The sequence below is a fragment of the Micrasema longulum genome, unplaced genomic scaffold (assembly GCF_059751315.1).
Source record: "Micrasema longulum isolate JH-2025_06_02 unplaced genomic scaffold, ASM5975131v1 h1tg001739l, whole genome shotgun sequence".
Classification (NCBI taxonomy): domain Eukaryota; kingdom Metazoa; phylum Arthropoda; class Insecta; order Trichoptera; family Brachycentridae; genus Micrasema; species Micrasema longulum.
In genome coordinates this window covers 138,094-165,472 of record NW_028278917.1, presented here as the reverse complement: position 1 = coordinate 165,472, position 27,379 = coordinate 138,094, and the positions used below count along the sequence as shown (strand labels likewise).

The window sequence follows — 27,379 nt, the reverse complement described above, 5'->3', positions numbered from 1 at the left end:
AATTATGGAACCAGAAAAATCTATCTGGCTAAGTTTATGAGACTAAAATAATATAAAAAAGTTCAGGAAGGTAAAAACTGATAGAAAATAGTAGTGTCCAGCAAAATATAATAGTTTATCAAATTTGTCGAAATATTCTTCTTTAAATACCATACTATATTGTTCCCACAAGATAAAACATTTTTTGATTTGTAATCAATGTTCGTTGGTGCTTCTAATAGCATATATCCTATCCTATTGCCAGGTTAGTTTAATCTTTTTGTTACTACTATTGCAAAGGTGTACAGTGAGATTTGCATGTGAGTGTAATCAGTATCCTGACAAAGAGACGTGTACGTCACAAAATTGGTATACATAGAAAAGTTTTCACTATTATGATATTTAAAGTATTCAAATGGTTATGGGACATGGGGAGTTAAAAAACAAGCGTCGTAAGCAGCGTTGCCAATTTCCATCAAGCTAAAAGCTAAAAACTAAAATCGATAGATTCAGAAAAGACTCGCCCCTGTTTCTGGCTATTTTTTTAGTCATTATTTGTACGAGCTTCTTTCGTTTTATTTTATTTTCAGCATAACAAAAAAAAGGATGATGTGTTAGCCACTGTCCATATGAGACATCACCCCCCTTCATCAATCTTCATAGTTTGTTTTCCTTAGGAATAATTTAGTCAACTCTGACAGAGTCCCCTGGGACTCTATAATGTCTTTAGACTGGCACCTGAATCATCGTAAGACTGATCACCTTTACTTTACTGTAACATATGATCTAGATAAACTTTATTCCCTTCACCAATGGAGTGTCCTATGCACCATCAGGTGCGGATAATGGTTTGATCAACCTATACTATATATTATTTGCACAGCCGATTATTCATCCTCTGGATAGAGACGTTGTCCATGGTCTACCCATATGACGTTTTGTCTATGTTCTTTAATTTAAATTTTATCTAAGCGCTAACGTGTTTGGGTTTTGAATTAATGTCAGATTCCAATTCTAACGAATTTCGTGAAAGCTAAAAAAGGTATTTTATTCGCAATTCGTATGCCTTTTAGTAATTCTATGATTATTTTCATATAATTATTTTGATAAATCTAACGTAAGCAAACCAAATAATATTAATAATTCATTTTTTCTTTAAATAAGATCTAAATGCAATGCAGATATTTCACGATTTTTACCGTTTTGTTTTGTTTAAAAACTTATGTATTATAACCTAAAACACTAATACATTGCTTTTATAAGTAACTGTTGCTTAATAATATTTTATTCTTATGTAGAATGAACGTTGATACTAATATGGAGAGTAATAAACTGCAAAATATGAAGGTTTTTGTGAGTTCAGCAAGAGAATACATTGCTTTTCACACCGATAAAGCTCTAAACACTATGAACAAATGTCTCATGGTAAGTAATATTAGAAATATACTGATATTTAGCATGTTTTTTTTGGATAATGAGGAACTTCAGCCTTATTAAGTAATTTTTTAATTATTTTTTAATAAAACAATGCTTATTTCACAACATTCAATTATTCTCAATGGTTTTTTTTGTTTCTTCTGTACAATGCAAATGTTTGTCGCAGTAGGCAAAATTAGCCGTTCGCCGTGGAGTCCGGGTGCTGACTCTTATGTATGGAATTGGAAAAGCAAGGATGTATGTAGGCTGAATGACGTTGAAATGCGATCTTTCAGGCAAATGTGTAATAAAACTATGGATAGGTGCACTAATGTCAAGATCTCGCATTGTGTAAGGCCGAGACGAGCATTATCAACAAAATCAAGAAAAGAGTGCTACTTTGGTTAAAAATGGCTAAAATTATTTACAATGTGGATGTTGATGGATGCAGAAATCGAGAATGACCGACGAAAACATGACACGACCAAATCCAACAAATTCTCGAAGATAGACATATCGAAAGTCGGAATAATCGCCGTAATCCAAAGAAATTTTTTGAACTCATGTAAAAACAACATTAAATTTTAATTAGTATGAATGTATTATTGTTTTTTGTTTATTCTTTATATATCCTATGTTTTTATTTTTCTTTTCATGTACTCGTATTAAAATTATATAAACTCTTATAAATAAACAACTAAAACAGTGTAAGTCACTCTCCAAGCACAAGAGTTAGTCTTTCTTTTTGGTGAGTTACAGTGATAAAATTGACTAGATGTGTAAAAGTAGTTATGTTTAAAATTTTACAAAAAACTTGTACTTTTTATGAAATTTATGAATTAAAAAAAAAAAAAAATTGTACAAGAAGATGTATGAATGTAGAGGAAGCGAGGTATGTATGAGGTTTTTCTGTAATTTTAATTATTTAATACCAAAAACACGTACGACTTTTGTTCAGAGGAATTTCTCTTTTGTGGCCCCAAGAGTGTTCGATGTCCTGGATGAACATATTAAGTTCTAAACGAAAGCCATTTTCGGAAAGAATGTTCAAGTTTGGATTTTGTCTAAGGGAGAGACCATTGCAGGAGACTGCTGTGAGATATTGCATAGATTTATATACTATTAAGCGTGTTGTCCAGATGTTTATTGAAATATATGTTTATGTAATAATTTTTCATTTTTATTTTTACTATTATTTAATAATGTACACGCTTCCACTTTCCATTATGTTGTATCCCAACTCAACACAGGCTCTTCGCCTCATAGAGTTTGGGATACGTTATTATTATACAGGTGTCCATTAAACCCTGTCACATCCGAAACCACGATGATTAGTATGAGGAAGACATATTGGAACATTAAAATATTTTTTTAGAACTAATAAAATTAAAAATAAATAAATATCAAAAAAAGTTGCTCACTTTTGCAGGGGAGAAGGGGGGAGGGGGGAGTCTGATACTGCGCCGCGCTTCCCTCACTTCTACCCTGCAGAAGTAAACAACCATTTGTTTTTTTTTATATTTTATTTTTAAAAACTTTCTTTGTTCTAAATATTTTTTTAAATATGCTAATATGTCTTCTTGCCCATACTGATCCTCGTGGTTTCGGATGTGACAGGGTTTAATGAATACCCTGTATTTTTGTAATAATTATGCATTTGTATGTATAAATAAAAAAGAGGAGTGATATGGCCCTTTATCCTCTCTGCCTACCCCTGCGGAGAAACAGCACGATGTTTTTTTGTTATACAAACAAGTAATTACTTGTATGTTTTCAGTTATTTTTATTTATGAAATTAAAATTGTGCAATGAAATATTTACAGAACATAAGCTCTCTGGATGCCTCGTCTTTTTGTCCCGGAAAATTAGAAGTGAGCGCTTTCTTTGCCACTCTGTGGGAAGTTATGGCTCAGGCTTCTGGGCCACATTGGGCGGGAATCTCAGCATTATCAAAAGCAGTTTTAGACCCTTCAACTTTACATGCGTTGATTCATAAATATAGGTAATAAATTTATACAGTCGAACGTGGTTATTACGGGGAAGATGGGACCGATTGAAATTGCTCGTTATAAGTGTTACTCGTTATACCAGAGAAAGGTTTTTTTTAATCAATCGCTATTGCACATTGTCACTAAGCAAACAAGTAAAACATATGTATATATATAATTCATACAGAAAATTTAAAAAAAATGTTAGGGAAAATTATAATAAATGCTTACAAACATACTTATCACATGAAGACATTATTACATTTAAAATCGTCGTTTCCGAATTGTTTTGCGAACTTTTCCGCATTCGCCTTCAATATTGGTCCATCGATGGAAAATCCTGCGTTTCTTTGGTTACAAAACCATTGGAGCAATGCTTTATCGACATTAGTACGATCGCACTTTCTAAATTTTTTTTGTCCGTGATATTCTTTTCAAATGCAGACAAATAAACATTCTTATTTTTCAACAATGTTGACAATGTGGATGAAGATAGGGAAAACTTTGTACACACTTCCTCATTTTTCGCGCCACTTTCAATTTCACAAATAATTGCCACTTTTTCACAAATTGAGATACACTTTCTCTTGTTACTAGACATGTTTATAATTCAGTGGTTAGGTATTAACTGATCATTTGACATCACCCACTTGTAATGTTTATTGTGTATTGAAATAAGCATAGAACATTAAAAAATCTAAAAAAACCCCGCAAAAACTTTCGAAACAAGCATGTCATTCATAAACTACAACAGCAACTGTAAATTGTAACAATGTGCCGAACCGGCACTTACTAAGTTCACAAAGCTTGGACTTTTAAAAAAACCATGTGGGTTCATTTTTCAATATTGTCGATGAAAAATCCAATTAGGTACCTAGACACTTACGTAGCTATCATAAACATAATCCGATCCCAACGCCCGGCGGTATTTATCCTTTACATTAGCCGACCCTTTGGGTTTTATTACTTAGGTTCTTATTTCGAGAATGATGTTTTTAACAATTGAAGATTTTTTGTGTAATTTTTGACAATATTTTTGTTCGGTATGTCCAAGTAGCTCATTATAACAGTGAATAATTGTATGGAAAAAACTACGAACTAAAATGTCAACTAATGTTTCCTCGTTACATCCGAGATCTTGCTATTTCCATGATCGTTATAACCGAGTTCAACTGTATTGTGTATTTTAACCATAGAACAAGCAGTTTTATTTCTATTATAAATTACAATGAACTTCTACCAAGAATTTTCACTAGCAAACTTGAATGTTTTACAATTGTTTACAATACCTATATGAATCTATTCATGTTCATATCCCTTTCATTCTCATTTGAACGCTTTTCATCATTTTCAGATTTTTACCAGTGCTAGCCAAAATGTTGACGGATAATTTGAGCATTGAGAAGAAAATGAAGTTGTTAGTATTAATGGAGGTAAATTATTCATAATATTTTTCTTCATTGTCTATAATTTATAGAACACCATTTTTATGATAATCACCTCAAGGGCGCGTACAGTTCTTACAATCTCATATGAAATAACGCAATAATTCACAATAATAAATAAAAAATCATAGAAAAATATTCCGTATGTGCAGACTGGAAGCTCCTCAGTCTCACAATGCTGCAGGAACAGCGAGAAAGGGGTGACTTCATAAGAGGTATAAAAAATACTTACCAGTCACGATAGCTTTGATTCCACGTTCAAACTAAAACAAGATACTCTGCTCCGAGACCATAGTCTCAGGCTGGAGAAAACCAGATTCAACCTAAACCCAGGGAATCATTTCATTGTGACATCATAGTTGAAGATAAATTCTCCCGAGCGATCATGAAGATACACTACTGACCCTTTATCTTCAAGTTTTGAGGTGTACATCGATAAGTATCGAGGGCTCAAGTACCCCACGGTACACATATCTACGCACTTAAAGTGACAAAAATTTTGATCCACTGAGCGATTTTAATTTAATTATGATTTATTAAAATTTTTAATCATTCTGAGATGGCCACTTTTTTTATTAAGGGCCTATTTAAAATACGAAAGAGAAACAAGTCAATTTTGGAGGCCAAATCAATTCTGACATAACTGTCAGTTTTCAAACCAAATGGCTAGATTCGGCTTTTTGTTTGACTTGAAAACTCAAGGTAATTTTGACGCATACGTAAGACCACGTAGCCTTCGAGATGTGGACAAAACATTGCCAATATGATAAATAAATAAAATTATTATATTTTTTCCACATTTTTTCCCATCTCCCTAAGAGCAAGTATCGACATATTGATAAAGCTGGTTTTATAATACGTAAGTAGATAGAGATAGTACAAGAGTTAACCATTTTGTCTTAGGAACTGTCAAACGTCGTATAAAAATCATGTTCAAGCCAGGGTTTTTTTGCTTTAATTGTGATTTATTCAAATTTTTTATCGTTTAAAAGCGGCTGATTTTTATCACGGAAGATAAGAACAATTTGAAAGAGAAATACTTAAATTTTAATTTAAAATTGAATGCAGAGTAAAGTTTCGGTGACACTTATTAGTAGAATTTGATCATATGACGTCTGCGGTGACATAATGAAAACACGTATCGACATGTCGGTAGAGAATACCGAGGTAGATAGAGATAGTAGGAATGTATACTTCGTCGGTATGTATCGATGAAGATAGCTTTTGTAATTGCGGCTCTAGTCTCAATGTGTAGTTTCAATAACTTAAAAAATAGGCAAGATTTGTTTTGGAAAAAATTAAAATACACCACCAATTACCTTTGTTATAGCTTATCCGCATTAAGCTGCTTTTTTACAAATAAAAATAATAGTAAATATCTCTTTAATTCTGCAGGTTTTGTCCTACAGTATAAAAATAACATGGGAGGAAGCTTATTTGGCGGATTTACTAAAGGTACTGGCCAGCTGGGTTGTGAATTACAATACCTCGGACCCACAAACTAAGTCTGTCAGCAACTTGGCACTCGCCGTATTGATCAACCTGTGTTCCGGCAACTCTCAAGTTGTTCTGACTCTCATGAGGACTGTGGATACTCGGGAAATGATCAAGAGACTAGTCAGTTTGAAGGTAAGACTCAATAAGCAATAAAGACGATTATTATTTGTCAATATTTTCAGGCATCGCTTAGTATGTTGCTAAAAAAATTCAGTCAGATGAATCTCACTGCGTCAATAGAGGTTTCAGCTCTTTAACTTCAATGTTAATAATAACTAATAATGTGCTGTTACTTGATCAGCACAGCACAAACTGCGCGATTTAAAAAAAAACATTCGTTTTAAAATGGTAAAATTGTATAATTTCCTAATTTTGCGAGCGTTTTACCAGACTACAGCCTTAAGTGTAGCTAAGTAAAATCCACAAAGTCCAAAGTGATTTTTACAGCATTTGAACGATGTAAGTTATTTTGATTTTATCGCCGTAAGAATTTTTTATTTCAAAACTGATAATGAAAAACGAAACACATCAGTTTCTCCATACTCGTTTACGAGCCATTCTAGTCTGACGATTGGAGAATTTAAACAGAAATTGTGTTAACTTTGCAGGAAGGAGATATAGCAGGTGTCCAGGTGTGTCGGTTGCTAATGGCACTTCAGGAATCACGAGGAGCTCCTACCTCTCATGATGTGAAGAACTTTCTGGCAGAGACAATGCAAGCATTTGTACTAGGCATCAAGTCGGTGAATCATTTTTCTCTTATCTCTTATTTACATGAATTAAATTTTATTTTCTTTTTGTTTATTTCAAAATAAGGTTTAGTAATCCTTAAAGGGGCCTTCAGACATACTCGACGTTTGACAATCATTAGGCTGTGAACAAGTCAGGACACATTGTTTTTTAATGTTGGCGGGCTCTGTGGTGTAGCGGTTAAGACATTTGACTTCCGGTTTCGTAGTTCGATTCCCGGTGAGAAAACAAAAATAATTAATTTGATTTTTCTCAAACCTGGGTGTTCTGTGCTGTGATTCACCACTGTGATTGGGTATCCTGGCCTGTTGTGCAAAACGGAAATTATTCATGAAAAAACATAAAACCAACTGATCCAGGAAGAAGCATGAAAATTAAAAAGTATTTTCAGGCGTTGCCTTGTATATAAGTGAAATAATTCAGTCGGATGAATTTCACCGCATCAATAAAAGTGTTTAACATTACAAAAACCAGCAGATCAGGGAAATGAAGAAATTAAAATATCCAAACATAGGATGAATGGTGAATGTTTCATAGTGTGTCAAGTGGTTACTTAAATCAGCCAATGACGAGTGAAAGTCCTGTAATTTTTAAATATTGTTTTTATTTAATGCTTCTTGTTTAATTTGTTTTTCCAAAAACAGTGATCTTGATTTTAACCCCCTCAAGCACAATATTGTTTACAAAAAATCTCATGTGCTTATATTATTCGAAGCAATTATTGCTTCTTAAAAATATGACATTGGGGCGCATTATATGATTAGTGTGCATTTGAAATTTCATTTGAAAAAAACAACTAATGTTTTAGGAGATAGAGACATATTGTGTATTTTTTATAACTTCCTTCCGTATCCTCACATTCATCCTTACAGATGAATTTATAAAATAAAAATAATAAATAAATAAAAATAATAATGAATGCTAAAAAAATTGTTACAATTTGAAAAAAAAAATACAGTATTGAGTTTTAGTCTCAACACTTATGCATGGAAGTGAAACATGGAACTGGCAGAGGAAGGATGAAAGCCGATTGAACGCGGTTGAAATGCGATCTCTTAGACAAATGTGTGGGAAATCAATGTATGGCAGGGTTACGAATGATGAAATCAGGCGAGAGTGTAAATCTGAGTCAAGTATAATTGATAAGATTAAGAAAAGGTCTCTGAGATGGTTTGGTCACGTAGAACAAATGGGCGGCGAAAAAATGGTAAAATAAATATTTTTTGCAAAAAGGAACGGTAACGTGAGATGAGGACGACCAAGGAAGACGTGGCATGATCAGATAAACCAAAATCTTAAGTTTGGTCGTGTCAAAAGCAGACAGAACCGAAGGGCGTGTATGACAAGATGTATGAATGTGGAAAAGGCTAGGAATGTATGCCAGGATAGATGTGTGTGGCGGTCTATTCTCTCTGGCTACCCCTACGGAGGAATGGCTTGATTGTAGTAGTAGTAGTTAAATGACTAAAATTGATCCATTTGTCTCAAAGCATTCTGAAAGTTTTCTGAATGTGTGTTTTCTTTTATTTCAGAAATTGTGACGCAACTCAACTAAGACACAGCAGCACCTTTTTTCTTGACCTATGCACCAATTCTCAAACTAAAACCTATGTAATTAATTATGATAGATATGACGCACCTCTACAGGAAGTCATCAAGGTAGGTATATCAACACTTTTTAGTTCTGATATTTTTCTATCAAGTTTTTCCTCATTTTATTTTGGTCATTGTGGATTCCCCAAATTGCTATATGCTAATTCGTATGCAACATCACTACTATTTCCATTATCATGATTTACCTATCCACGCCCAGTGGCGCATAAAGTACTGAATTTGTTCTACAATTGCGTGTATCTGCATCATTTTTATTACGTGTAGAGCCAGTTATGGACCAATGCATGTATTTCAGTGTAGAACCACCTTTAAAACAAAATTTAATTAATAATAAAATGGGGAAACTTATTTTACGGACAACCCTCGTAGATGGGCACACAAATGCCGAGATCCGAGTATTATGTAAGGCTGAGATGAGCATTATCAACGAAATAAAAAAAGAAGCTCTGCGTTGGTTCGGACATGTAGAGCTAATGGATGACTAAAAATGGCTAGAAAAATTTACGATACAAACGAAGATGGTAATGTACATGGCATGACCAAAATCCAACAAATATTCGAAGTCGGACTTGTCAAAAGTCATAATAATCGATGCGCGTTCATGAGATGTATGAATATAGAGAAAGTGAGGTCTGGTGGAGGGTGGTTCATTCGTTTAACAATTTTCTGTATTTTTCAGTTGTTTCCCTTACTATTATCTAAAACCAGCAGTGAAGACAGCGAATGCGATGGAAATAAATGTTTACAAAGTACCCTCAAATTTCTTCTGGCACTCGTCAAAACAGGTTATTAAAAAAATCTATATTCATATATTTTTCTTGACACTTAAGGTCAGGGAAAACAGCGCGATTCAATAGTAATAATGTGTTTTTCATAATTTTGTCAAATCAAAAATATTAGGTTTTTGCAATATTCTTAGGCCAAAAAAATCAATAAAAAATATTGAACACTTTTCATGGTGTGTCACTAGATATCTTTTTAAAATATGTATATACATATTGTAATCGTTAATTTTTAATATAATTAATATTGAATGCCTTAATTTTGCTACTCTTAAGGGATACTCGCAGAGATTTTCTTTCGACCAAATAAAGCTCAGCCGAAATCAAGTGAGGGTTATCACTCGAGCCTTTGCTGGGCACTGCATATTGAACAAACTCCTTGCTAGAATCAACATTTCTGAAACTTCTAGATGTAGGTTCTGCAGTGCAGACGAGGAAACACCTATACACATTCTATGTGAATGTGATGCTTTTTATCATAAAAGAAGCCACATCCTAGGAGGACCACTGGTTAAACCTGAGGATGTTAAAGAGCTCGCCCCCTAACTAATAGCCCGCCACTTTACAGATCTAAGCTTGCAGGTGGAGATTTAGCAAAATAAGAAGTCTCGCCTTTCACACAGTAGCCAGGCTCTTAAAAGACCTGGGCTTGAAGGGCGAGAACTATTCACAGGTCGCAGTGACATCAGGAGCTCACATAGCACTGACCCCCACTTTAACACTGTCATCGCTCTAATTTTCTTGCCTCCTCTTTCACAGTAGTAGCTGCTCGATTGTGGAATAATCTACCCACTAATGTTAGAGACGGCCCCTTCTTTATTTACATTTAAGTCAAGATTGGAATGTCACTATCTAAATATTTAAATTGTTCCTTTATCCTTCTTCTTTCCTTCCCATCCCCTCTCCTCTCTTCATGGTATAGTGTTATTTTTTATTTTATTTTTATAAATAATTTTATTTTTGTTAATCTTTGCTTTTAATTTTTGTATAAAATTTAAGATTCAATATGTCCATGTATTTATAATTTTCTCAAACTGAACGGTTTGGGTAGGTAGGAAGAAATTGCCTTAAGGCAATATGCTCGCCCTTATATGTATATTTATTGTATATGTATATAAAGTGTCAAAATAATAATAATAATAATAAAAATTAAGAATTAATTTTGCTGTTAAACATTTTAATAAATGTTAGTAAGTGGTTATATTGTAAGGGAAAGCGAACACACCTGAATAAACATTGTGTTTATCCAGGTGCGTTTGCTTCCCCCTACAATATAACCACTTACTAACTTTTCTATGTCTACCACTTTCCTCAGGACACTATCTAAGTCTTCTCCCGCGCCCTGTAAATGGCTGTTTCTCTTTGATCGCATCGCTCAAATTGATTGAATAGTTAGCCACTTTTGCAATTTGCATTAGCCGATTGGTTTAGTTCGACCAGCTCATAATACAGCACGCTTCCAGTCCCACCAGATTGCATAGCATTACTTTCTTTCCGTTGATATTTTGATTGTGATTTAAATTTATTTCTTTTGTAAACGTTTATGTACATTACAAAATATTTCAATGCATTCATAAAACGAAAAATATAATACTAAAATTTAAATATACAAAAATGGTAAAATAAAATACCCAGCAATTATAGAGAAAGAATGCTATCCTCTCTGAACTGTTTTTCACTAATATGAACGTATGGCTCGCCAAGAGTAACCTCAAAACGTTTGCGTTTAAGATTGTTCTGGTGAATTCACTTGCCATCTTCAGTCATGATTTTTCACAAATCTTCCTTCAATGTTTGCTCTAGAGGTTAAGGCAGCTTTAATACAGCCATTTTGTTCATTCGGCTTAGATTATTTGAAATTTTGGTTATTTATTTCTGAAATATTTTTTTTTACAGAACTCTATTCACTTCGGCCATTTTATAGTGTGATGGCTGAATTGTGTGTCAAGTCAACGCACATATCGAACTGTATGCCTTTCATATATAGTTTACTAGCTGCAATCATCACACAATATCATGGTAAGTTGGATTTTTGTATTCTTCACTCTTTAATATAAGTCAAGAAAATGGCTCCATAATTAAAATATTTTGGTTAATCATAAGAAAGCAAACGTTTCTTTATTAAAAAAAAAAGATTATATTATTTCACCGAGTCTTATCTTCAAACTACCAGTCTCTTGATCATTTCCCGAGTATCCACAGTTCTCATGAGAGTCAGAACAACTTGGGAGTTATCGGAACCCAGTTTGATTACCAATTTTGTAAGTTAATCGTATTTTAAAATTTTGAAAAAACTTATTATTATGTATGTTTGATAAATATTTTTTTTAAAATAAATCATTGGGTATTTGTAAAACTTTTCATGTGCCATGTTTGTTATTTTTTCTCTTGCAGAGGACGGAATGTTGCCAGATGAAGTGATGTCGGTACTATCTCCAAAATTTAACGAATTTCTCGCACCTAAATCCCTAGACCCCAAAACCTGTGGATTGGAATGGGTAATTTTAAATTGTATAATTTTTGTAATTACTGATTTAATAATTATATTTATCTATAAACTGTCAGTAGGGTCGCAGTGAGTCACATCTTGCTGGAGGGTGTGATTTTATAAAATGCTGCAAATCCCCAGTTGCATTTCACCGGCAACACTGCTGACTGGTCCAGCTCGTTAGCGTCCATGTCGCAAACCCTGGGCAATGGGATCACACTCATATCGGTGTGACCATAGCAGATAACGAAAGAATGAAAGGCGAGTTTCTGGCGCCTCCAAACCAGAACCAACCAGCTAAGGGAAGGTAACCCTGACAGAAAAATCCACCAGTGAAGGCAACGGGAAACCACTCTGGTCATCTTTTCCTAGGAATCATTACAGCGAGTATATCAGTAAGCAGTTGTCCTGGCTACGGAATATAAAAGTAGCCGGCGAAGAAATGCTTTTGCTGCAGTGATCGCTTACGTCGGGAGGACCTGACAAGGCACCAAAAGAAAGTTTTTTTTAAAGATTTAAAATGCCAATTTAATAAATAATTTTCTCACATTTAGATTCTTTCAGTTTCAGTCCTGCAGAGCAGCGTTTATTTGATAATTAAAAAATATATATAAGAATTTGTTACCCATTAAGTCTAAAGACTTCGGTGGGACACATTTTTTATATTTTTATGACAGGTTTATATTACATTTATTTTATTTATATTTTACAAATTTATTTATAAACAGGCAATATAAAGTATCGAGAAGATATTTCTTCAGTTCTTTTTTTTTTCATTGAAGATCTTTCATGTTAATGATGGTTTGTGGGAGATCATCGAACAATCTTGGAACAACGCAATTCAATTTAACTAAACCTATTAAAGTAGCAAAACCGGATGCCATTTAAAATAAAAAATACATGTTATAAAAATACAATCTAACGCATTTCACTTTAAAATTGAGATAAATGAGCTTGTAAATTAAGAAATAATATAAAGCACACTTTCTTCCCTACTCAAATAATAGTTTTATAACACAAAGAATAGAAGTAAACAATAAAACCGCGGCAAAATAATAAAATAAAAAGATCAGATATTATATCAAACTAAGTTTGACAAAAAATAATACGCAATACTCGAGGGAACTCCCAAAATTAAATGTCAATCATGCATTATTGACGCGTGTTAAACATCAAACAAAGCTCTCATTTGAATCACTGTTGTGTTGATAATTTTATTAACTCCTCGTGTCCTAGTGTTTTGTCAAGATTCCAACAGATGTTACTGTATATACTCTACTGTAAATACTTATGTATGTATGTTATGTAAAAGGTACTTGTACCGTTAATTCTTGGAAAAATAAAAAATAAATAAATAAAATAATAAAATAAATCTCGGAAATAAAATCTCGGAGTGTACGAAATCTAAAATCGTTCAAAATACTTGACCTCGATGCTTAAATTGGGTACTAAGGCACTATTTTTGTATGGCCGCCCCCCCGGGTACAGAGCGTATTAACACGTTTATGGCACTTAACCGGTTAAAGGTCTGAAAATAAAATCTAGAGGTTTACACAATATGTGTACCCAGGGGCACTAGAGGTCTTCTCCTGGGTTACGATCCTAGGATTGGTCTGTACCAAGCACTGGATTTCCGTCTGTCGCCTGCCGGCCTCTTCATTTTCTGATAGCTGCTACGGCGCTCATCTTTTTATCACTTGGTCTTTGCAGCTATATCCAGAGTGAACTCTGTGATTATTCCCTCGGCGATAGTAAAGAGCAGGCTCGGGTGTCTGATGTTGTGGTCTACCCAATGAGAAAGTTTGGTGATTTTTTTTATTTCTTAATAGACTATTACTAAGCCAAAAAAAAAATATGGATCGTATTTGATTTTTGAAATTACTTTGCGTGTGACGTCTTAAGTTCTGTTCCACTTCTTCTTCGTGAGTTCTGCTGATTGGTCCGTTGACTTACTGTAAACGGAAAATCTATCACAACTCTCTTATCATCGGTTGATGCACAGGAACTAGTGATGTCATTCAAAGTAGTTGGTTTTTTTTTTTACATATTAACCAAAGATCTAAAAATGACAGTGGCTAGAGACAGCCACTTTTGTATTTTAGCATCTTAATTCTTGATTCTTAATTTTTTAATTATTTTTCAGATTCAATTAGTTTCTGCATTATGTGAATGTAACGCTACCCAAAATGGAGTCATACATAATGTGAGATGTGACCAATTTGAAGGGATTGTCTTCGACATTTTACACACAGCGTTACAGGTAATTGTGAACATCATATATTATATAGTGAAACCGTCTTTTTACATTCTTCAAGGAAGAAAAACTGATGTGAGGAAATGAAAAATGTATAAAAAAAAGAGAATTGCTTTAAAAAAAATCGGTATTCTAAACTACAGGGTGTTATTTAAACCCTGTCACATCCAAAACCACTATGATCAGTATGAGCAAGAAGGCATATTGGCACATTGAAATAATTTTTTAGAATGACTAAAGTCTTAAAAAATAAAATATAGAAAAAAACCAATGGTTGCTTACTTCTGCAGGGGAGAAACGAGGAGGAGGAGGGGGGAGTCTGATACACCGTCAACCGCACGGCCGCGCCCCCCTCGATTCTCCCCTGCAGAAGTAAGCAACCATTTGTTTTTTTTTAATATTTTATTAAAAAAAAAAAAATTCATTCTAAATATTTTTTTATATGCTAATATGTCTTCTTGCCTATACTGATCATTGTGGTTTTGGATGTGACAGGGTTTAAAGAACACCCTGTATAGTGTCTACCGCCAAAAAAATTGTATATGTGAAAACTCTCATGGAGGATAATTAAAATATTTACCTATTTTCAATTAACAGATTTTGACATTTTGTATTTAAAAAAAAAAAAAATATTAGCAATATTTTGAGTTTGTCAAATGAACAAATTATTTTAGTTTGTCATTTAATTTTAAAAATTTGTTTGTCCAAACATAGGCAAAATGATGAATGTCACACAGTGTAAAGTGGCTACTTAAACCAGCTAATTACAGGTCATAAGCCCTGTAAATGCCTAGACTTCTGTATTTTCTTCCGAAAAATGTTCTTCACATTTGTTGTAATAAATTAATAATTCAATAAGTTTTTTTTTTTATCTACTTTTAAAACATTTATAAATAATTTGATCTGTTAACACTTACATTTAATAACATGATAGTTAAAGTAGTAATTTGAATAAAATGCATACATGTATTTAGGAAATTTTATTTACATCGAATCACAATAATATTAGTACAAGGATTTAATGAAAACTGATCCTAAAAGATATGAAAAATATATTGAAATTCAATGCAAAATAACCTGCAATAAAATTACTTAAACAAAAAAATCAGTTACCCTGCAACCAATTTGAATTTAGTTTGAGACAATAGCTGACCAGAATCGGGGTGTCAAAAAATGTAGAAAACGTTTATTGGGTGGAATGTTTGTATCGGAATGTATGGAGAAAAATGTAACCTGAATATTTCGGCAGGAAGAAGCTGAAAGAATGGCAAAAAAAATACCATGCTAATTAATCTATGCAGAAAACGAGGAAGTCCGAGACATACACGGCTTGATCAAATCCAACAAATACCTGAAGATGGACATGTTTTGTCCTCTCTGCCTACCTCTACGGGGAAATGGCATGATGATGTGTTTGTTTGTTTGTTTGATGTTGGCACAGATTTTGATTAGGTTAAACAACTTTTTTTTTGCATTTAATTTATTGTCAATTTTATCAGTCATTTTTTTCAAATTTACCTCTTAATTGATTTTTCTTCAATAATTTCAGAAAGGCAGCTTGGATTCAAATTCAACATATGACTCTGTGATCATTGCTTGTAATTTGTGTTTGGATTTGGCACAAATCAGTTCACCATGGGACTCTGTCTTACAAAAAATGCTTAGCAATAATTCTGTAAGTAAAATTATACATATTTATTTGCAGGTTTTAAAATCCATATGAGTAATATCCTTAGAGTAATAGTACGCCACCAGCTAATAGAGTCGTCCATACGGACAAAAACTGTTATATGATTATCAACCACGAAGTTAGTCGTAGTTTACAGCAATGCAACGGGCCGTAGTTACTCAGGTCGAGAACTGCAAGCGTAAATCGAAACCGCCCGTTACATGTTTGTTTTTTACCTTAAACCACACCAATAATTTGGAATACTTTGTTCTATGCAAAAGAGCAAAGGGCTTCTTTTTAAGTAAGAGTGAATTATTACTCTGAGATAATATCAAATGGAGGAATATTTCATTATAGACTCTGCATTCTATGGAATTAGAAAGTTTAGTTTTTTATTTTTTTATTCTTTTTTTTATGATTCATTTTATCTTCCTTTACTATCGCTTTCATTTTTCATTCAAACAAGAATGCGGACGCTCATAGATAACCGTGGTGTAAAAATTAAAAAAGAATGTATATTTTATTTACCATTATTTTCATTGAAATTATAATTTGCTCTTGGCAGGATAATAAAGTGACAAAAATAGATTAGAAATTTGAGAAATGAGTTTAATATAAAAACATAGCTGACGAGCTTAGAAGAATATTTGAATTTAATAAATTATCGTACTAAAATCAAATCAATGAATAATTGGTGTATACAACTTGCAGTTTTTTTTTGTATTCATTACACATAGAAATTATAGAATTTAATCCTGTTTTATTTTCTCTATTTTGAAATTACTTACCGTGAAAAGCACATCTGCATTTTGAAATAATAATTTGCACTACTTTGTATCCTTGAAACTTTTTATATAATAAAATAAATATAGGGCAACTTTCTTTTTACCCATTTTTTTTTTTTCTACTGACCGGTTTTAAAGCTACACAAACTTCTTCATCAAGGTATACTTAACTAATTCTGTGTAGCTTTGAAATTGGTCGGTAGAAAAAAAAAAGTAAGTGGCTAAAAACAAAGTTTTCCTATATTTATTTTATTATCACGAAAAACCACAAAGTTAGTGCTACAAATATAAATTTTATCCTGTTTGTATTGTTCATAAATATTGAATCAGGCCAAAGGAACATCAAAACAAAACAATTCAATTTATATATATTACAGAAAATAACAAAAATGAAAGTGGTAAGGGGGTACAGTAAAACCCCCTTTTTACGTTTTTCAAGGGAGCAAAAAAAATGTGTAAAACTGAGGAAAACGCTAAAGTGAGGAAAGGAAAAATGTATGGACAAAATAGGAATTACATCAAAATAAAATTGATTTGCTACAATAGTGTACATATACTCACAGGAAAATTGTAAAAACGGTGATAAGTGGTTATTGTCAATATTTTGTTACCTACATATTTTCAATGATTTCACTAAAAATATTTTTTCAAATAATATTATGTTATCGTTTTTTTTTATTTGATTTAAAAACACCATGTTGAATTTATTATTACAACATAATTTTAGCTTTTTTGACACATCAAATGAATTCCGAAAATTTTAAGTGTAAAACCGGGGTGATGAAAAATGTAAAAAACGTTAACTGGGGGAATATTTGTATTAGAATGTATGAAGAAAAATGGGTTCTGAACATTTTGGTGTAAAAAGTGGGAAAACTTAAAAATGAGGTTTTACTGGATATATAAGTTTACAGAAATAAAAAGTTCTTATTATTTACTCAAATATTTCAATTTTTAGACCATTTCCCAAAAGTCGTAAATAACTTGTGCTGGAAAAATGGGAATTGAGTTGTGGTAAAGTGGAATTTGAACCTCGGACCTTTGGCCCGTGAGTCCACAATACTACATCGGGACCACAACCCGGTTGTATAGAATATAAAAAAAATATCAAGTAAAATTATGCCTATTGTTCCAACGACTTGGTGTCCATTTTGGTCCGTATTATTTCATTTTATGAGACGCAACATTCATAGCGTTCATGCAAGATAGCGTTCATAATCGCAGCCCAGGTTCTGATGGTCGCTGACCAACACATTAACATACATATTACACTAATTATTAGTTTAAATTGTAGATGTGTAGCAAGCGTTTTTTCTGTCTAGATTCAAAGTTTTTATTTTAAAAACGTTATTCTGTATTGTATAATTTTTAGGTCCAAAAAGTCTTAAGTTCCTGTTTGAGCACTACCAAAGAAGAAAGAAGGAAGCAAGCGCTCAGTGTCATTAAACATCCCCGTTTTCCCACGGATAGAATCAACCAAGTAAGTCTAATTTACTTTATTTTCAGTATGTCCAAATCTTTGCAAACATGTACTGGAATCAGTCCTTTTGGAAATTTGTCAAGATTGACAGATATTTAACAGAGTTGCAAACCTTTTTGTAAAAGGAGTTTTGAATTCTAGGAATTCGCAAGGCTTATGACCTGTCATTTGCTGTTCTTTTTCTAAAAATACCTAGACTTTCATACTGTCTTCCCTAAAATGTTCCTCATCTCTGTCGTAAAACATTTGGACAAACTCAAAATATTGTTGGTCAAGTAAAATCAAGTTACATACTTCATGTTTAATTGAAGGTTAGTGGGCAAAAACAGGCTCATTAAAAAATAATTCCTTTTACAGGAGTGCAAAAAAGTCATAAAAACCCTATTTAATATAAAACATTTATTTTTACGTACATTGAAAAAATTAACAAAAACGTACTTTTATCAAAAAAAACTTGAAGCAAACAAATATCAAGCCCACTGTAGCAATCGTCGAATTTTTTACCTTTTTTTTTTGCCAACTGTTACCACATATTTTTTCCTTCAATTTATAAGACAAGGAGCCACATTTTATTACTTTTTAATATTGTATTATTTTAAAGTAATTCAGTATAAAACAATGTCATTAATTTTTAAAAAATACAAAAACTATTGAACCCGTTTTTCCGTGAACCTTTCAATTAGAAAATCACAAAGTTAGTGCTCTGAATTTGTTATTTTATTTTTGTATCTCTAATCTGACCGGCCTCGTGGTGTAGTTGTCAGCACATTTACCTACCATGCGATAGGTCTCGGGTTCGATTCCCGACATGGTTGACATGAATTATTTATTTAAAATAGTGTTTTTACACTAGAATATTTTATAGTCCCTGCACTGGCACCTGGAACGTGAGACTGATCATCTTATTTTCATGTAACAAAAAATTATCAAATTACGCTGTGATTGTGTATCAATGCAGTGCCCCATTCATCATTTGGTGTGGGAAGGGAATGATGAATCTGATACCGCATTCTTTTTCGATTTCAGGTTTTTTGCGCCGTACAGCCATGCACAGACTTGAATTCTTCATTAGAGAACGGTTACAGCAACAATGGAATTATTCTTCCAGAAATATCTCCTTCCCAGGTGACCTCGTTAGTACTCACCGCAAGCCAAGAATCCTCACTCGATAAGGTCATACTGAAACTCAATCTTACGCTTGAAAATAATGAGGTAACTGATTATTTATTTTAATTGAAAATTACATTAATAAGCTATGTACCGCAATATACCGCAAAACCTCAATTTTATGTCTTTACACCTAAATGTTCAGGTCTTAATTGTCTTCATACATTCTCATACAAATATTTCACCCAGTGAACGCTTTTTACATTTGTCATCACCCAAAAAAAAACATAATCACATTTTGAGAAACTTAAAATTCGTTTTATGTGTCAAAAAAGCCAAAATTATGTCGCCATAAAAACGTACCGTGCTCCACCGCTTGTGCCTGAACCCTGAAATCCTGAAGTGTAGACTGAAGAATACAAGCAGGTAAACAACTAATAAAGGTCCACTTATTGTCCTAAATTGAATTCAAAGCAGTTCAAAAGCAGGCAAAGCAACCTTTTTGTTTAAATGTTTTCCTTTAAGGTTAGTTTTCATTTGAACAAAAATGCCATTTTGACATCTTACTAAATTGTGGCACATAGTTTTCAAAAATTACGACGCTGAAAGTATGAAATATAATTTGAAAAGAAGACAGTTTAAAAAGTTATAAAAGTATGAATTAGTTTTGAATAATGTAAGTTTCTTCCTGTAGTTTGCCCCTCGGACATCCCCTCTATTCGCGACACACTAGATGTCCAATCCATCTAGCACGTCTTCATTAATTTATTGTTTACTAACCAACCGTATTAATTTATTTAAATAGTTGTTTATTTTCAGATTGAAGATATCAGTGTATCTAGTATAATGGAATTGTATGGGTGCAAACTGTCCTGTTTAGAGCAGAGACTACACGCTTGTTCGGTGGCTTTACAGGTAAATTTCAGCCATTGAATTATTTAGTAAAAAATAAGACATTAAGTCATTTTTTTCATGAACAACAATTGAATTTTTTTTTATTCGATCGATTTACATCAATAAATTTGTCCCATCTCTAACATTTTTGCAAAATGACCTAACCTTGTAAGAGCGTCCGAACGTTCCTCATGGAAAGCGGGGTAATCGGGTTGTGGTCTTGTGGCTAGTTTCTCGGACTCACGGACCAAAGGTCTGTGGTTCGAATCCCACTCTGCCCCAACTTGATTCCATTTTCTAATAGTGAGTTATTTACAACTTGTTGAAAATGGCCCTCAAAATCAAATATTTGGGTAAATCATAAGAACGCAAATATTTCTTTTTTTTATTTTAAAAAAACCTTTTAAAAAAAATCCCAATAAATTTTTTCCAAAAACTTATTATAAAAATATTTTTTTATAATTTCAAAATGGAGTAAATCTTTAATTTCTCGGACTAGCAGTCCCTTCACAAACCCCTACCCGTCTCCTACCCTGCCGCTTTCCTTGTCCGCGTCTGGTGCGTATCGCTTTGTTTGTCAAATATGTTTTTATCTCCATTTTTTTGTAGGGGAGGGGTAGGTGTTTGTGGAAGAGATAGATGCCAGTCCGATAAATTAAAGATTCACTCCATTTTGAGGTTATAAAAAAAATGGGATTTTGGAAAAAATTATTAAGATTTCTTTTAAAGCTTATTATGAGGATTGTCCCCTTGAAGTTTCGCGGTCTGGCCTTGAAAAACCGTGTATACAACTCCAAGCCAAGCCAAATATTATTATTCATATTTAATACTAATATATATTTTTTTGCAATTGCGAGATAGAGGGTTATAATATCCTGTAGGTGTTGGAGGAATATATCTGGAATACTTAGATATTTATATACATTTCCGATTTTGCCAGTTATTTTTTTTTAATTTAAAGAAATTTTGTTGAAATTTCCAGGGTGCAACTCACAATGTGGCTTCTCTAAACCATTCCATGGCCCTCCTCCAAGCTACCAATAAAAACCAACAGGAAGTTTTATATAGAACGCAAGTGCAAAATGAAAAGTGAGTACAAATCCTCTAAATAACTAAAACAGTGTAAGACCCTCCAAGCAGAAGAGCTAGTCTCGTTTTTAGAAAGTGACAGTTTTATGCATAAAAGTAGATTGTGATTTTTTTTTAATGTGTATCATCTCATGAAACCATATTTATAAATAATAATAATTAAAAAAATAATACTGACATGTGAGAATATATTACAATAAAACTTTTGAATTTTATAAAAGCTAAGTGACTGATGCACCAATATGGTCAAAATTGAGGTTTAATGGTCAAGTTCTTTGTAGATGACCATTCAAATACAGTTTTTATGTTCCTCAATTTTACGTTTTCCCCCTTTTTAAGCCGGAATGTTAAGGTCCCATTTGTTTTCATACATTCTCATTCAAATATTCCCTCCAATCAGCGTTTTATGCGTTTTTCATAACCCCGGTTTTACGTTGTAAATTTTTCGAAACTCATTCAATCTGTCAAAAGACATCGAGCCGCCCGCCGCCGCGCGAATGGAGAATAAAATCGAGGAAAATAAAAAAATGTGTAAATTATTGTCTCAAACTAAATTCAAAGTACATGCAGTGTAATTGACCATTTTGTTTAAGTGTCTAATTTTGACATTTTACTAAATAGTGACATGCAGTTGACGCATGTTTAGGAAGAATAAAGTCTTAATATCAATAAATTACGATGCAGAAGTTTAAAAATTTGGCAATAGAAATTTTATTTGAAGTTATGAACATAATGTGAAAAGAAGATATTTTAAACAGTTATCATAAAAGTGTGAAACATTTTTTCCACGATGTAAATGACAGTTTGTATTTTGTTTTAATTTTTCTAGTTATTAAGTTCTATCTTCCTTCTAATTTTACTGTAAGTTTCTATTTTCTGTTAAATAGGCACTATCAGGTTTTGGTGGGTTTTTCTGTTGGTGCCTATTTCAATTTATGTTGAAATTTTTATTTGTTTGGATATGTGTTTATTATTACAATTGATATTTTGATGTTATTCTTGTACTTATATTTTTCTTGTCTTTTGTTTGTATGTATATTGTTATTCCTGTCTGTTTATGTTTTTCTTATGTTTATAAATGTAACTTGTTTTTGGCCGATGTTATCAAGTTTTGGTAGTAGGCCCTAATAAAGAAAAAAAAAATGACAGTTGAAATTCTGTGGTGTCATACTAAAAAAAGTGATACCATGTAAAAAAAAAATTCAAATGTTTATTTTCGTGTTTTTAAGGTTAAGTACCTACATACAATTATTTTAACATGTTTTTTTTTTTAATTCAATAAAAAAAAACATTGTGATATTGATTGAAAAAATACAAAATATTTTTTATGAAATCATAGGTAAATATGAATAATCCCCAATTATGACCGTCTGCAGTTTTTCTTTTCCTCACTTTAGTGTTTTCTTCAATTAACCACTTTTTTTCCCTTGAAAAACGTAAAATAGGTGTTTTACTGTAGTTATTTTTTTTATTATCTCTAAACTCATGATTTGAAAATTTCTTTCTGTGTGGACTGGACGATTCATATGTATCTTGTTCAGTCACAAAAATACAAAAAACAACTGTGGTGGAATTAATTTTCCATAACTGATTCAAACATTCCTATTCTGGTACACAGGCTGAAAGAAAATGTCAGAAAGTTATCAGACCACCTTGGGGACGCAGAGCAGAGTGTTAAGAGATTCCAGGGGAAGTTAGCGGCGGAGAGGCTCGACCGAGAACAGCAACTGGCCAATTCTAACCACAGACATACACAGAAAATCAAGGTCAGTTAACAAAACTAAATCGGAGCGAAATTTGAGTATATTGGTTCGTCGTCATTGACTTTCCGCACTTAATGGTGATAGGCCCTGCATTGGTACACCGAACGCAGCGTATTTTGATTATTTTTCTTTCGTGAAAGTAAGATGATCAGTTTTATGCCTTAGGTGTAAGTATAGGGACTGTAAATTATTTTTTCTATACAAGTAATTTAATTAAGGCAATAGGGAAATATCGCATACTACAAATACCGATAAAAATAAATGAAATGGATTTAAAAAATTAATTGTATTTTCAAAATCAATAAGAATTTTGTGGAGAAATGTTTTTATGCATAACTTTAAGGAATTTATAAAAGAATATGTCTCTAAAAAAACGCGACATATTTGCCATTGAAAATGAGTAACTTCAGCCCTATGGGAAATTGGATACAAAAAATGTTTTCTTGCACGCGGTAAAAATTAGAGCATTTGTATTGCAAAGTTTCTTGAAATAGTACAAAAAAAAAATATATATATTTTTATAAAAATGCACTACTTTGATTGTGAACCATCCAATGATATGAGAGCTTTAAATGATATCTGGTTTGGTCGCCGTAAACGAACCAATCGGAAGAACTGTCAGAGAACAACCTCTGACATCACACGTGGAGTTATTTCAGAAATACAAAACTTTAAAAAATCACTGCGCTGATAATACGATATATAAAAATAATTTGGCTTAGTTTAATATTCTATTAACAAATAAAAAAATAAAAAAAAGACACTGAACTTCCTCATTGTGACATCAAGATTCGTGACGATGTTCTATGAAAATTTCAACTTTTACAATGTTCAAAATTAACATGAATTGTGACATATTAGGAGCGTGACCAATGCAATGACGGCTTTCGCGGGAATTCAAAATTATAAATTTTAAATATATTTTTAATGAGTAGTAAAAAAATTATTTTAGTTACTCAACAGTATTTCATAGATCCCTTATTACTTTATGAAAAATGTAAAAACCGTGATATTTTCCTATTTTGCCACATTTAGAATGTTTTTTTAAAATTGATTAATATATTTATATAATTGATTGCTACAGGTTTTTTTTTTTACTATACAATCTACTTTTTATAATTGTTTTCATGTTAAAGCTGTTACTTTCCAAAAGAGACTAGCTCTTGTGCTTGGAGAGTGACTTACACTCTTTTATTTATTTAGTAATTTGAAGTTATACGCAGTCAAACTTGGTTATAACGATTGTGGAAACATTCATCGTCATTTTAGTCAATGTTTTTCTCCATACATCTATTCACTTTTATAACGAGCTACTTCTCGGACATACCGAACAAAAATACTGTCAACAGTTGAGCAAAAACTCTTCAATCGTTTAAAAACATAATTTTTAATATAAGAATTATGTCTACTAACAAGAGGAATTATAAACATGTCTACTATCATAACTGTGTATAAAATCTTCTTACCCACAATGTAAATATTGTGGAAAAATAATAATGTTTTTTTATCTGCATTTTAAATGTAGAAAGTAGTATTTTATTTTATAAATTTATTGCCAGAAATAATATAAATTTATTGCATAAAATAAGTATACATATTTAGTAAAAGGGAATCTATATAAAACTAGTAGTGAATAGAAAATGAAAACGGAGTGTTCTCTGTTTAGGATAGTTTTTATCTTTTAAAGCACAAGTAGTTCTATACTAATATAACAATAACAAACAAACAAAAACTAAAACTACTTAATTATAAATGCATGGCTAATCAAATGTAAGAAATTAAAAATCATTATTATACAAATAGAAATTAAATATATGTGCCAGGAATACATGTTTCTTAAACATTAATAATATAGTATAGTATATAATAAAAAGCAAATATAAATATAAAGTAATGAAATACATAAAAATACAATTAATGTGTACCAATTATATAAAGTACTACATTTATTGATCTACATATGTATATCTTTAAAAAAATCTTGTTACACTATTTATATGTGCAGTTATTTTTCTTTTCAAATTTGATTTACATTGTGAGTCTTTTATATTTGGCAATAAATCATTAAATATTTTTGGAGCAATTACATTATATTGCTTTTTACCAAAGGCTGTTGGTACAAATGGGACAATACAGTTGATTTATGTTGCTGAACGAGTGTTTATATTTTGTTGGGTTCTTTTGACCTCACTTAATTTATCATAAAATTTAAGTAGTAGGCACCTCACAAACAATTGTCTTACATCCAATATCTTTAACTCAGTGAATAGATCTTCCGTTGGATACCTCAAGGGTTTTTTGAAAATGATCTTCATGATCCATTTTTGGGCTACTTTCACTGGTTCAAGGATTGAACGAGAGCAACCTCTCCAAGCTAAATTGCAATATAATAGTTTGCTTTGGCCTTTATTATAATTTAATTACATCGGTATGAACTATACATATATCTATTTGTTTACTTAGAGACATTATGCAATGGCTATTGGATTTTAAAAAAACCCTTCTCTGGTATAACAAGTAATGCTTATAACGAACAAATTCAGTCGGTCCCACCTTCAACCAAGTTTGACTGTATAATATACCTATATTTTTAAAATTGGTCCCATACTTTTAGGAGTTGGAAGGTGAAATTGAAAACAAAGAAGCCCAGATCTCAGCAGCTACCGCACAACTGACTGAAATGGAAGCCAACAACAAAAGCATGAGAACAAAACTGACTGAACAAGTAAGTTTATTATTTTATGAACCCTTTCAGGCTTAAATAAATTTGTGTGGATATAAAAATATTTTCTAGTATCTGTGTACTGATGGAATTCTTTGCCTTTTTTTTGGTATTTTTAATTGTTTAAAATCTTTTATAAGGTCAGGTGGGGTGAGAGTTTCATACTTTTTTTATAAATTGTCTGGTTTAAGTGGCCACTTTACACACTGTGTAACATTCAATTCAATAAACCAGCCAATGACAGGTCATAAGCCCTGTAGATGCCTAGACTTCTATATTTCCTTCTCTAAAATGTTATTCATCTCTTTTGTAGTATGTTAATATTAACAGCTCCCCGGGGAGTTGAATTCAGTCCTGGTCTACAAAAATTTCAACAAACTCAAAATATTGTTAATAAATCCACCTGGTCCATCAAGAAGTACAGAAATTGAAAAAAATCTATCTTTCAGGCGTTGCCTAGTATGTAGGTGAAATAATTCAATTAGATGAATCTCATCCGCATATTTATTTAAAGGTTTCAGCTCTTTAACTTCACAAACATCAACAGATAAAAGAATTGAAGAAATATATATGTTTAAATGTTGGCAAAAGCACTCAGTCAATTAATAAATTAGTAAAACTAATCCATGAATTTTCATTGATATTTTATATCAAAATGATTAAATATCAAATTTTATATTGAAATATCTACAGAAAACATTAACATTCAAACAAATTGTTGAAAAGATGTTAATATATATAAAAAAAGTTGATTCTCACATATTTTTGTAATCTTCTCTCAGACCGCAAAGAATAATGAGCTGGCCGGAGTATTGGTCAAGTTTGAAGAGAGAGTGAAACAGAGGGATAAGAAATTGGAGGAAACTACAGCATACGGCGCTAGCATGAAAAGTGACCTCAATCAAGCTCAACAGGTAACAATATATATGCATTTTTCTTTTATTTTTGTTTTCTTTTTTCAATTTTTTTATATTAAAAAAAAATGTTTTATGGTTTGCACCGTGAGTGCAAATTTCTCATTTTTGATGTTTAAATTCAAAATAATCACATTCGTCATAAGCTTGTAAGTAAGTGTAAAAGGGAAGTTAGTTTAAATTAAAACATTAACGCATAAAAAATACAAGTTTAAAAAACCAGTTTTTTTAAGCAAAGTGAAATTGTCATATCTCTAAACTATAGTATTTGGTCATACATGCTACGGTTTTACACTCTAGTTGCGATTTTATTTTAGTAATTTCTTATCATTATAAATATATGCTCATATATAGCTTTGGAACATATATTTTCAAACTTGCCATACTATTACAGTAAAAATCAAATTATCAAGATCAACAAGTGCCAGATTTTGTTGCTTTTGAAATAATACAGCGAATTGGAATCACATTAAAAATTTAAACATGTCCAGCTGAGTTAAAAACTTTCTTATTTTTTATTTCCCGATAACGATCTGGATATTTGGCAATCTGGATGACTGGACTTCTCGATAAACGGAGCTCTACTGTACTAAATGTAACAGAAGTATGCATGGAAACTGGGCAAGAGCAGTCTATTTTTTTTTAATTTCAAAAATATTATTTTTCCTTTAAAAGTTTCATAATGTTCAGGTTTGTAGTTTCTTTTAGAGATGTACAAAAAATGCAATCAAAACTTTGAGTGC

At 32.0% G+C, this 27,379-nt stretch overlaps 1 protein-coding gene across 2 annotated transcripts in view; it reads left to right on the top strand.

The window, feature by feature from the left end:
* Window positions 1–964: 964 nt before the first annotated feature.
* LOC148274144 (uncharacterized) overlaps window positions 965–27,379 on the top strand; it is a 33,932-nt gene continuing 7,517 nt past the window's right edge. The window contains exons 1-19 of one of the 2 annotated variants that reach the window (XM_088237560.1): window positions 965–1,021; window positions 1,278–1,404; window positions 3,219–3,397; window positions 4,738–4,816; window positions 6,224–6,457; window positions 6,934–7,064; window positions 8,608–8,734; window positions 9,369–9,474; window positions 11,368–11,490; window positions 11,866–11,969; window positions 14,103–14,219; window positions 15,763–15,888; window positions 18,040–18,147; window positions 19,174–19,359; window positions 20,074–20,169; window positions 21,131–21,237; window positions 22,856–23,003; window positions 25,615–25,725; window positions 26,505–26,636. In XM_088237560.1, coding sequence (XP_088093686.1) covers window positions 1,279–1,404; window positions 3,219–3,397; window positions 4,738–4,816; window positions 6,224–6,457; window positions 6,934–7,064; window positions 8,608–8,734; window positions 9,369–9,474; window positions 11,368–11,490; window positions 11,866–11,969; window positions 14,103–14,219; window positions 15,763–15,888; window positions 18,040–18,147; window positions 19,174–19,359; window positions 20,074–20,169; window positions 21,131–21,237; window positions 22,856–23,003; window positions 25,615–25,725; window positions 26,505–26,636 — 2,340 coding nt within the window. In that variant the 5' untranslated portion in view covers window positions 965–1,021; window position 1,278. Of the gene's footprint in view, window positions 1,097–1,277; window positions 1,405–3,218; window positions 3,398–4,737; window positions 4,817–6,223; window positions 6,458–6,933; window positions 7,065–8,607; window positions 8,735–9,368; window positions 9,475–11,367; window positions 11,491–11,865; window positions 11,970–14,102; window positions 14,220–15,762; window positions 15,889–18,039; window positions 18,148–19,173; window positions 19,360–20,073; window positions 20,170–21,130; window positions 21,238–22,855; window positions 23,004–25,614; window positions 25,726–26,504; window positions 26,637–27,379 lie in introns of both variants that reach the window. The other variant, XM_088237559.1, reaches the window with a different exon arrangement.